At 43.9% G+C, this 12,459-nt stretch overlaps 1 protein-coding gene across 1 annotated transcript in view; it reads left to right on the forward strand.

The window, feature by feature from the left end:
• LOC306969951 (actin filament-associated protein 1-like 1) overlaps positions 1–12,126 on the forward strand; it is a 29,452-nt gene extending 17,326 nt beyond the window's left edge. Inside the window, exons 8-19 of the mRNA XM_079565746.1 lie at positions 416–595; positions 670–762; positions 2,179–2,275; positions 4,657–4,812; positions 5,282–5,496; positions 5,842–5,987; positions 6,488–6,569; positions 8,119–8,218; positions 8,466–8,633; positions 11,345–11,511; positions 11,673–11,798; positions 12,034–12,126. Coding sequence (XP_079421872.1) covers positions 416–595; positions 670–762; positions 2,179–2,275; positions 4,657–4,812; positions 5,282–5,496; positions 5,842–5,987; positions 6,488–6,569; positions 8,119–8,218; positions 8,466–8,633; positions 11,345–11,511; positions 11,673–11,798; positions 12,034–12,060 — 1,557 coding nt within the window. The 3' untranslated portion in view covers positions 12,061–12,126. The remainder of the gene's footprint in view (positions 1–415; positions 596–669; positions 763–2,178; positions 2,276–4,656; positions 4,813–5,281; positions 5,497–5,841; positions 5,988–6,487; positions 6,570–8,118; positions 8,219–8,465; positions 8,634–11,344; positions 11,512–11,672; positions 11,799–12,033) is intronic.
• Positions 12,127–12,459: the final 333 nt, after the last annotated feature.

Here is a 12,459-nt window from a genome sequence, read left to right on the forward strand (position 1 = left end):
CCACGCTGTCCTGTGAATGTTTACATGTTATGGCCAAAAAAATGATGATAAAATGTTGTAGAGGTTTTCAAAGTCATCGACTGTTATGAAAGTCATCTCAACTCAGAAACACAAAAACAAAAACAGTCCAGTTGATGTCTTCCTCTCCTTTAATGTCTAAACTTCCTTTAAACTGCACAAAGAAAGGCTCACATTGAACTTTCATCTGTTTCTATGCCGTTAGAATGATAAATATTCAGGTCACCTTGAACCCATCTTATATTATTAACTGTTGTATATGTTTTTTTTATTGTGATACAATTCAGTCCACCAATAGCATCCCACTTCTACTTAAGCCAATAAAAATTCTCTTTCAGTATCACTCGTAGCAATTAAATCTTTCCCTCTGATAACTGAGCCTTTATTTCTTTTGTAGTGCTTTAAAAGCATCAAAGACGCCACGCCGAACACAGAGCTCCCGTTGAGTCTGTGTAACGTCATCTATGTCCCGAAGGAGGGCCGCAAAAAGAGGCACGAGCTGCGCTTCTCTCTGCCCGGCGGGGAGGCTCTGGTGCTGGCGGTGCAGAGCAAAGAGCAGGCCCAGCGCTGGCTCAAGGTGCGTTTGTTCACTGAATCAAAGCGTCAGACAGCAGAGCGATCAAAGGCTTTAAATGTGCCTCGTGTGTCCAGGTGGTGAAGGACGTGGGCAGCCAGTGTAGCAACACGGAGAACCTCGACGGCTCCACATCGCCGATCATACAGAGGAAGCTGGAGATAGACAAGGTGTGAGCACTTCAATGGATCGTTTTAGACATTTCAGAACTCATGTCAAGTCACGGAGATCAAAACCGCATTTCGAAATAAGAAACTGCACCGAGGTAGACCTGAAGAAACACAAAAGTAATTGACTTTCGAAAACACCGTCTTTGGTTTCTTCCTCTCACAAAGCACATCCATACATTTAACTTTTACGGAGTCATATCCAATACCACAATGGCAGCAAGTGTATCTGAATAACAAAGCTTGAACCACTGCAGCAGAGATGTGAACCTTTTCTATCGGTGACAGTCTTCATTATGATGCTATCCATCAAGTTTTGAACTGGTGTAACGCTATGTTTTACTGGCCATCTGTTATAGAGTATCCGTGTGCCCTTTAAGCAATTACAAAGAATTGACTTTTTCAACATTTTTCAATTTTGTAAAACCGGTAAGATTTATTCGAGCACAAAAACCCAAGAACAAGTATTATTGAAATGATTTACCTCTTGCACAGAGCAGAAAAGCTTTGACAGGTTACAGCAGGTATTGAACAAATAGACGTGAGCAACTCAAAGTCAAAGTATTTCAACACATTTTTTTTTATTTGCTTTGCAGATACAGTTGAATCTTGAGTTGAAATGTTAATTATTTATGAACCCATTGTGTTTTTTGTTGCTAAGAGGAGATTGAAGCAGTAGTGTAGTGTGTGTAATGTAATGTTGAATCTTATAGCAAAGCAATACTGAACACAGAATATTTGGCTTTTCCGATTAGCTCTCAGATGAATTAGAGAAATAATGTTTCGAGCGATCTTCAACAGTAAAAGTGTGTCGTGCAGTCTCACTCAAACCTCACAAGGATCCACTTATTGGACTTTTGAATGCCCAAGTATGCTCTCAAAGCTCTCTCCTTTTACCATTAACGCACCATAGCGTTTCAAACAGACATTCACGGGATACATTTCTGTGAATACTCACAAAATGACCTAATACGTCTTAAATACTACTCATTCGTGACGCTCTCCCGGTCCCACTTTACAATTTGATTTTAATATCTTTCCTTCTTGTCGTGACATGTTTACACTGGCGTTTCACTCTGACTTCATACCTTTCAAGTCGCATATGACACAACTGTTCCTGTAGCTCCTGGTTTACAAGCCCCATGAGCTGGAGCCCGTTGCTGAGTTGGTCGTTTTTCTTCTCATTTTTTTTCCCCTTCCACAACGAGCTGCACTCAGAGCAAAGCCACGGCGCTAAATGCACAGCGCCGTGACACTTATGCAATATTCAACACCTTCCCGAGAATAGTTTTGAACACACCACCTGCATTTCCTTGAAGAAACTAGAAGTGTTAGTCTCACAACTGAACACAGTCTAGAGCTGCTCCAGTCTGCACACTTGCTATAAATATCTTTTTCTTTTTTTTTTTCCTTTTTCAGGTGATGCTCTCAGACAAACAAGCCTCAGACTCAGACAGCGGCCCCACGGGAGAAAACCAAACGCAGGGGCCAGGGCGGGACGGCACCGACTCACTCAGTACGGGCCGTTTTAACAGTTGGTCAAGGGTTTGGTGGGAACTTTGGTAGACAAGTGTGTCCCTGATGTCGCTATGCAAACCTACGCCCATATGACATTAAGGTTAACCTCTTACCCTTAGTACCTTAGTTCAGTTTGACCCAAATCTGAAAGCTACTCGACTGGAGTTTACATCCTACAGGCCAGAGTCGCGCCTCATTTAAAATCTAAGTCTGACAAAACTCACTGCAACCTTTTTGTCGTCACGGTTTTCTCTCATTTTTTATGTGCTTTTGTGGCTCCTTTACAGCCCTTTCGTCACTTTTTGGTCACGCCATGTTTTTGTGTCGTATTTGTGTCGTATTTTTTTCGTCGTCTTTTTTGTGGCTTTTTTCTGTGCATTTTTCTGTGCTTTTTTTGTGTTTTCGTCACCTTTTCATCACCTTTTTTTGTTTTTTTTTGTGGCTTTTTCATCACTCTTTAGTCGTGCTTTCTGTCTCTTTTTTGTCGTGTTTTTTGAGTTTTTGTGTCGAATTTTTCTTGTGTTTTTGTTGCGTTTTCATTGTCTTTTTGTTACTTTTTTCTGTGCTTTTTTGTTGTTTTTTCTTCACTTTTTCATCACGATGTTGTCACCTTTTTATCGCTCTTTTGTGGCATTTTTGTTACTTTACTCTATAGTCGAGCTTTTTGACACTTTTTTTTATTGTGTTATTATTGCTTTTCCAGCTCCTTTGCCACTTATGTTTTATCCCCATTTTTGTTGCTACTTTGAAGCTTTTTCCAAGAATCTTGGAGATTTGGGTGAAGCTGAACTGTAGAAAATGCGCTCGGTCCAGGTGGGGGTTATGAGGTTAAAGTTATGCCTCATTCCAGTATTCCAGTAAGTCGATTTCTGGGTCCTATAACTGAAAAAAAAAACGTATGGATTAAAAAACCTAATTTCCCAGAGCACAAAGCTGTGGCCGGCTGCTGCTCGCTATTAGTAGAGCGAGCCAGATCATTTGCACAGAAATGATGACCAGGTGAAGGAAAAACATTAAATAACATCATTGCGATTTCTTTTTGTTTGCTTGTAAACCCACAAATCCCTACAGGATAAAGGTTGAGTTTTCGTGGCTGAGAGCTTTTGCAACCTGTTTACTGTCACAGAAGAGACAGGAAGAGAGGCACACACAGATATGACATCCTTCCTGTCCGCTTCCTGTCTTTGTGTCCCGCTGACATCACAGGACGTGGACACATTTGGCACAGTCAGAACCATATAGAGGCACCTCATGGATGCACGGGAGCAGAAGAAAAACACTTAATTGACAAAAACATACTTTATTTTATTTTAGTGAGAACCTCTTACCACACGCCTTGACCGCGTTTTCTCCAGTTCGGCTTCACCCAAATCTAAAAGCTCCTCGACTGCAGAGCAACTGTGTAAGGCCTCATTTGAAAGCTAAGACCCACACAAGTGATCAGAACCTTTTTCACATATTGTCGCCATGTTTGTCACATTTTTGAAGCGCTTTTGTCTGTTTTTGTTACTTTTTATCATGTTTTCTTTACATTTTTTAAGACTTTTTTGTCTAGTTTTGGTCACTTGTTGTGGCTTTTCCAGCACATATTTTGTCGTTCTGTTGTCGCTTTTTGTCGCTTTTTCATTGCTTATTTTTTCTGTGTTTTCACCATGTTTTGTGGCTTTTTTGTTGCGTTTTCATCCTCCTTTTTGTCGCTATTTTGATGATTTTTTTTATTACTATTTTTTACTTTTAGATTTGGGTAGAGCCGAACTGGAGAAAATGTGATTGGTTAAAGCCAAACTATCTGTTAGGAAACCTTCTTTGTTGTCTGGCTCATTTTATACGAAAAATGTACAACAAATAGTTCTCAAAGGGCTGAAAAATCCAATATTAAAACATTTTTCAAGGGGTTTGAAATGGGGCCACAAGAGAGAGCACGACTTTCTAGGTTTTCATAACAAAGGAAGGGAGTTTTCTACCAGATTCAAGAAGCTTGTGATGGGTATGGAGTTTGTGAGTGGAGTCTGAAATATTGTTTCATGTGAAAACTGAGGCAAAAAGCAAAACAAAACAAGACTGCCACAATGAAAGAAGCAAGTAGAGCCGAAAAAGAGGATCCACAGTGACTCCTCAAATAAAGATTATTGTTGAAAATCGTTATTATTATGTGTACACCAGGAATCTCAGAAATCTAAGCGACACATTCTCAAGCTCAATTGTCACTTACAGTTTTTACTCTTTTATCTAGTATGTCCTGGCCTTTTCCCCAGCGCGATTGTCCGTGTGATAAGTCGTGTCGTGTCGTGTGTGTGTGTGTGCGTGTGTGTGTGTGTGTGTGTGTGTGTGTGTGTGTGTCTCGTCCTGGTCTAATCGCTTGTGTCGTTCGCGCCGCAGACAGGGGGAAGAGAGGCGCCTTCTCTGAGCTCACGGGGTCCATGAGTCGAGCAGCGGGGAAGAAAATTAATCGGATTATCACCTTCTCCAAACGCAGAGCGGCCCCCGGAGACCCCCCCACCTCCGCCACGGGTCACCATGACAACCCCCGCTGTGGTGAGAGCCAATCAGCACGCTCCTTTCGCACCCTCAGCTCACACCCTTGGGAGCTGCTATACATGTAAATACAGTGACAGTCATTGGAGGAGAGGTGGGTCTGCTTTATCAGGATAGAGAGAACTATGAGGCATAAACATGGTCTTCTTAATCGTTTGTTTATCCTGGACAGAGTATTAGTCTGGCTCCTGTTGGTACATGGTGCAAATCTCATTGGACATCGTTAACTATCAAGCAGATGGATAGATATATTTTCATTTACAGAGGCAGTAATGACCTCGCTTTAAGCATATGGTGTTTAAAGTGTAACCCAACCTGCTCACTAGCCAACATTTACTGTAGTTTATAAACTGTTAAGTGCCATTTTTTCCAGTAGGGGGAGTGTATGGGAATAAAACAAGAACCACTGAAAGTAAAAACATCCCCGTGACCATAAGGAAATAATCTGAATTGTTATCGTCTCCTGTAGGTTACCTGAGTGCATGCGTAAACTGCTCGTGGAGGGAGCGGTGGTGCGTGCTGCGTGGCGGTAAGCTGTATTTCTACAGGGAGCCTGGGGACAGGGCGGCCCCGGTGATGCTGGTGCCTTTGAAGGGCGCAGAGGTGGTGCCCGGGGGCCTGGGGCCCAAACACCCCTTCTCCTTCCGCATCCTGCAGTCGGGCGCAGAGCTGGCTTCACTCGAGGTACGAGAAATGTGCTGAATAGATTACATACTAGTTTTAAAGGAAGGGTATGTTTAATGAGCATTACTGTAAATTGGACCTGACTGTGGACAGATGTTTGGGATTTGGTTGAGCGTGTTTAGATCAGAGAGGCCTACATACAGGCTTTAGCTATCAGAGCTTCCGATGGAATAAATAGCTCAAGAACGAATAGAGAAATGTAAACTCAATGTAGTAAGTAAAATTGCATTCAGATCAACTCTGATATTTATCCTTAACATTCCCTACCCTGGAATATTGCAGATGACACATTCTCAGTAGACATCGACACACCCGCTGCAGCGTAATCTCTCTGCCTCTGCTCAGGCCAGCAGCTCTGAGGACCTGGGGCGGTGGTTGGGGGTGTTGTTTGCGGAGACAGGGCGGTCCTCTCTTCCTGAAGAGCTTCACTACGACTACATCGATGTGGACACACTGACGGACATCCGGCACGCGGCCCGACACTCCTTCCTGTGAGTCTCATCCTCGGTCCCCAGCATGCAATTATGTTTATGTGATTATGTGTGATTAATTATATTTTGCTCAATATTTTTAAGCTTCTACATCTTTGAAAGGCAAGTTGTTATTTTGTGCGTTTAGTATGGATGGCATTGTACTTCCAATTTTAGGATGTGTTTGGATAGATTAGTTTGTGACAGCAGTGTATTAGAATAGTACCCCCTGCTAGTGCCAGCGTACCCCCTGGGGTCCCGCACCCCTAGTTGTGAAACCCTGGACTATAAGACCAATATTAAAGACATTTATCAAATATTGCAATTTTTTTCTCATATCATGCAGCCCTATTGTCACTTCGAACACAGGTGCACATGAACTAGGCCGAACAATTTAGAAGAGGACAGCGATTGTATTATGAAACAGTGGTATCTTGATGAGGAAATGTCCAAACGGCTGTAATAGCCTCCGGGAGCTGGTGTGACAGCTGTAATTGATGTTGTGTCTGATTTTGTCTCAGGTGGGCGACTAACGCAGCTGCTTCATCGAGCAGCGCCTCCACAGACTCACGCACCTATGATGAGGTCTACGAAAGCTCACAGGTACAGTATGGACTGCTTTGTTGTTCATCAGCGGTTCTTAAACGGTGGTGCGTGTGCCACCGGTGGTACTTGGGCTTTGACCGGTGTTACTCAGGGTCATCTGCAATTTTAAGTTTTGTTAATTTAACTAGAGATATTTTCATATATGCTTCAGTAATTAAAGTTCAGTGTTTTTTTGGAGGGGGCTCATGATTTCATCCCAGTTTAGATATAGTTGTTCAATATTATATTTTACATTTGATCTTATTCTAGACCTAGTGGCGCTTGGAGAGTCAAATATTTTACGAGTTGAAACTTGGTGAATCACAGAATAAGAGTCATGGTGTAATTTTGCCAACACTGGCAGGCATTGGCCATAGAAACTTTTACTTTGTTGGATAACTGGATCTTGATCTACATCTGAGAGTTTTCATTATTGTAAAACTGGGCCAAATACACTACCAACCAAAAACAAAAAAGGCATCACCTGGATCTAACTCTCTGTTATGATCTGCGGTTGCTGCAGTTGGCCAGGTCTCGGTTCAGCAACACTATGGGCCCAAAGAATGAGATCAGCTGAACATCCTGAATGACCATCAATGGGTTCCTTCTTCCCTGGTGGCATGGGCATGTTTCATGATGACAATGCCAGAGATGTTCAGGGAGCACAAGACATTATTGGCACACATGGATTGGCCACCACAGAGTCCAGATGTGCTGGAGAAGGCTTTGCACAGTGGTCACACTCTCCCATCATAAATACAAGATCTTGGTGAAAAATTATGCAACATTGGATCTTTTGACATTGCAGAGGTTTATTGAAACAATACAGCAGTGAATGTATGCTAAAGGCGATCCAATGAAATTGACATTGACATCTGCCACGAGCAGGGGTGGCGCCAGAAATTCTGGGCCCTATGGCCCCCTACATTTTTACAGATTTGATGTAAACCAATAAACAAGTAAAAATGGGCAAAATAAACACTAAGTGCATGAGCTGCCCTAGCACATTTAACTTAATGGAGAAAAAAAAGGTTTGCTCTTCTGGACCCTTCTCCAGCCTGGGCCCTTAGAATCGTCCTAACCTTTCACCTTATGACGCCCATGGCCATGATCAAAGGGCAGATGAAGAATCACTCTTAGTAAATCCTTTATAAATGTAGAATAAACAATACCTCACACTATACTGATTGAGCATTTAGCCTTGAACGAAAAGATCCTGGAGCCAGGGTAATACCTTCAAAAGTGCAAGATTCCAGTCCAATCCTCTTGAAGATCAGATCAGACTAATGCCATGTGGTGGTCTGTCTTACTGTTCAGGGTACTTTTGAAGAATACTCCTACTCCTACTCAAACCAATACTAAATACTAAAGCTACATGGACGGAGGGGGCCCAGCTCTGATAGGGGTAATACCTCTGTGGTCTCTGAGCTCTCCGCACACTTCTACTTTGAAAAGTTGAGTGAAGTTGACAGTATGATTAGGGACTTGCTCTCCTGAGGCTCTCGCTCGTTGTGACAGTTGTTAATTGTTATGTAAAGTGAAGCTGTTGTTTGTGTTGTTCCCGCAGGACGCAGACAGAGGCGCTCAGGTGAGACGCACCGCCTCCTTCTCCTCCAGAGGCTCCGAGAAAACCGAGCAGCAGGCTGCCGTCAAGAGACACGCATCTAGTAAGAGACGCTTAATCGAAAACTCCTGTAAATAACTATTGCTGTTACTGTTCGGAAAACAGTAAAACACAACAGGGACACTAATTGCAAAGTCAATGAAAAACAGCTGGATTGGCTCTCTGTTCTTTCATTTCAACAGCCATCGGATCTTTTTTGTTTTGTTCCTTTTAATACGTTTTAGCACCTACTCAAATTAATGACATGATGTATAAATGTGTCAAAGTCCTGCTGTCATCTTTGTGCGTAGATGTGAACCAGTACGGTCGTTACGGGAAGCTGCGGGCGGAGGAGGACGCGCGGCGCTTCCTTCGTCAGAAAGAGGAGCTGGAGCGACAGAAGGAGACGCTGAGAAACACCCTCATCGCGCTGCGGCGAGAGAAGAAAGAGGTCAAAGACGAGCTGAAGACAGGCTCCGGTCAGTCATCATCACCTCCCACACTCTCACCGCCACTGTCACACTTTGATGGTGTCACTGGTGGTCACTATAGAAACAGCACACAGAAGTTTAAACAGAGGCACGCTGTTGCTGTTGTTGTTGTATCAAGGGCAGGTGGGTGAAGGGTTTAGTGGATGGTGCTCGATTGAAAGTTTCAGAAGCATGTTCAAAGACAGTTTTCATTAGAGATCATTTCATTCATGCTTTTATTAAGTTTGGAGTTTTCGGGGTCAACCTGAGACTGCGTAAGGAATATCATTAACCCTATTGGAGTGCGAGTTTGCCACCTGGGATCATTTTGAACTTGCTTCAGATAAACAAAAGTGCCTGAGTGCATTGATTTACAGTTGATTTGGACTTCTGGGGCTGCTGTATTGGAGAAGGTATAAACTATGCAAAAATGAAGCTATACCAAAGTAATGAGGGAAAGTGCTGACAACACAGAGATGTTTTTGTAAATAATTGGGAGCCTCGTTTTCTTAATAACTTGGCAGTTCATAGAAATAATTAGATCTTGCTCATGAAATTTGAGAATAAGTAGTTGCTTGTCAAAGCGGTAAAGACATCACGGTGCCCAAATTGGGACCTCTCAGTTCTTCTAATAAATTGTTAAACGATAAAGGGCTCTTATTTGGATTTTTTTGGTGGAGATTTTAAACATTTTGAAATGCTGTAAACCTTTCTGCATTTTTTTATTTTAATGCTCAAATTTCCACTACTACAAAGGAAATCTATCAGTTTCAGTTTATGTTTTACAAATACCACATTTGGACTGTGACATATGTTTGTGAAAAGCATATTGCAGTACGAGCGATCGCTGTTATTGTTTACGCCCGCAATTTTCGACGGATGTTTTGGTGAATGGTCGGCAACAGCTGATGCAGACAGGCCTCTAACTCGGTTTTATAAAATGATAGATCTGTTACAGCGCAAGAGAGGCAATGCCCTGTTTATGGACTATGTTTTTTGCTGATTATAGGATTTGAATAAAAATGTTTATCAAATATGAAAATGTAAAATTAGACAAGTTGATGCGTACCTGTCTGGTCTTTACAAGTGCGCTCAGTCACGCAAAAAGACTAAAGATGTTGTTAGCATTTAGCCTCTCCTCTATGGGGCCAAACGTTGGTGAAGTTAGAAGCGACCAAGCTCTTCCATGTTTTCCCTATTTAAATACAGTTACATGAGATCCAAGTATAGTTACACAAAATTAAACATGTGGATTTTTTTAGTTGAACCTCGGATCCAGGAGGAACAATGCGGTTTTCGTCCTGGTCGTGGCACACTGGACCAGCTCTATACCCTTCGTCGGGTGCTTGAGGGTTCGTGGGAGTTCGCCCAACCAGTCCACATGTGTTTTGTGGATCTGGAGAAGGCGTTCGACCGCGTCCCTCGTGGTGCCCTGTGGGGGGTGCTCCGGGAGTATGGGGTCCGGGGCCCTCTGTTAAGGGCTGTCCGTTCCCTGTATGACCGCAGCAGGAGCTTGGTTCGCATTGCCGGCAGTAAGTCAGACCTGTTCCCGGTGCGTGTTGGTCTCCGCCAGGGCTGCCCTTTGTCACCGGTTCTGTTCATTACCTTTATGGACAGAATTTCTAGGCGCAGCCAGGGGCCGGAGGGTGTCCGGTTTGGGAGCCTCAGGATCTCATCTCTGCTGTTTGCAGATGATGTTGTTCTGATGGCCTCAACGAACCAGGACCTTCAGCACGCTCTGGGGCGGTTTGCAGCCGAGTGTGTAGCGGCCGGGATGAGGATCAGCACCTCCAAATCTGAGGCCAAGGTTCTCCACCGGAAAAAGGTGGCTTCCCCTCTTCAGGTCGGTGGGGAGTCCTTACCTCAAGTGGAGGAGTTCAAGTATCTCGGGGTCTTGTTCACGAGTGAGGGACGGATGGAGCGTGAGATCGACAGACGGATCGGTGCGGCGTCAGCAGTGATGCGGTCGCTGTATCGGTCTGTCGTGGTGAAGAGGGAGCTGAGTCGGAGGGCAAAGCTCTCGATTTACCGATCGATCTACGTTCCCACCCTCACCTATGGTCATGAGATTTGGGTCATGACCGAAAGGACAAGATCGCGAATACAAGCGGCCGAAATGAGTTTCCTTCGCAGGGTGGCTGGGCGCACCCTCCGAGATCGGGTGAGGAGCTCAGTTACCCGGGAGGAGCTCGGAGTAGAGTCGCTGCTCCTCCACGTCGAAAGGAGCCAGCTGAGGTGGCTCGGGCATCTGTTTCGGATGCCTCCTGGTCGCCTCCCGCGGGAGGTGTTCCAGGCATGTCCTAGTGGGACAAGGCCTCGTGGAAGACCCAGGACACGCTGGTGGGACTATGTCTCCGAGCTGGCCTGGTGTCGCCTCTGGTCCCCCCAGAACAGCTGGAGGAGGTGTGTGTGGATCGGGAAGTTTGGGCATCTCTGCTGAGACTGCTGCCCCCGCGACCCGGCCCCGGATAAAGCGGAAGAAAATGGATGGATGGATGGATTTTTTTAAGTGGATGAAAAGGTGTACTATATTGTAAGGCGTTATAACACCTTAGGAGCTCTTCCATGTCTGCGCAGTAATATCTTCACTTTACTGCGCAAACTTCGAAGTAAGGTATTGTTACAGGTACGCATCAACTCGTCTTAGCTCAAGTAACAACATATCTCAGTATGGAAAAACTTGAACCCACTACGATGTTAACTCATGTTGTATCTCACAGTTCCCACACTGGAGCAGCGTTTGTCGGATCTGGAGACACAGTTGAAACACAAGGAAGAAGAGCGCGTGGAGCTCGAGCTTCAACTCACCGAGGTCAAAGAGAATCTGGCGAAGTCATTGGCTCGAGGATCTGCAACCCCGCCCCCCGAGAAAAGGACCACGGCGAGGGTAACGAACCACGACACACATTTCTGGGTTTCAGATGTCGCAACAGGCCCAACATGTACATTTGATATGGGGGTCACTGATGTTGTTGTGGTATTGGAAAAGATCAGTCAAACAAGCAGACCACATTGTTTTTTGACACAATTTTTTTGCTTTGCTTGCAGACACAGGGCAGTAAACCAGAGAGGATTTACAACGAGTCGTTGGCCGTGAACTCTGCATCGGAGCTTCGAAAACGTCCTCCGTCGGCGTACGCCTCGTCAAAGGGCAGCGTGATGCAGAAAGCCAAGGTACAAACACAGATGTTTATGATTTGGCCTAGAAGCTCCGTATATGCTGAGAGTCTATGACCGGTCGGTGGTCCTGGAATAAAAATGTCATAGATGTACTTATAGTTTGAAGACACTTAAGTAAATACAAAAATAGCAAATAAATGTACTTTATATATACTATCCATAACTCGATCATTGGGTGCGGAAAGGGAAAAGTGATACCTGAGTTTGGCTGACTCTTTTCTTTTTTTAGGAATGGGAATTAAAGAAGAGCACCTGATATGAAGCGACAGGATGTACTGAAAGCAACACTAGACTCACATTTTGCAAAATGGCAAATTGAACGAATAAAGAAAAACAAACAAGGATTTATTACCAACAAATGGATGTGAAAGTTTGGCGGTGGTGTGGTCCACTGTACATTTACCAAATCAGTGTTTACCGTTGAAGGCTGTTGAATGTCTATGTAACTATTATTTTTAAGCCAAAGGGAGAGAAGACTTTAAAAAAAAAATGCAATATGAACAATGTAAAGAGTTAAAGTGTGTTCTTTATCATTATACTGTGTGAAATATCCCGTGTTGTGAACCATGGAAAGCACATAAAAGTTTGACACTGTCTCTGTCCATAGGAAATTATAAATGTTTATTATTGCAATGTGAAGCTGAACATGTCGGGA

Source organism: Gobius niger (assembly GCF_951799975.1).
Source record: "Gobius niger genome assembly, chromosome: 11".
Classification (NCBI taxonomy): domain Eukaryota; kingdom Metazoa; phylum Chordata; class Actinopteri; order Gobiiformes; family Gobiidae; genus Gobius; species Gobius niger.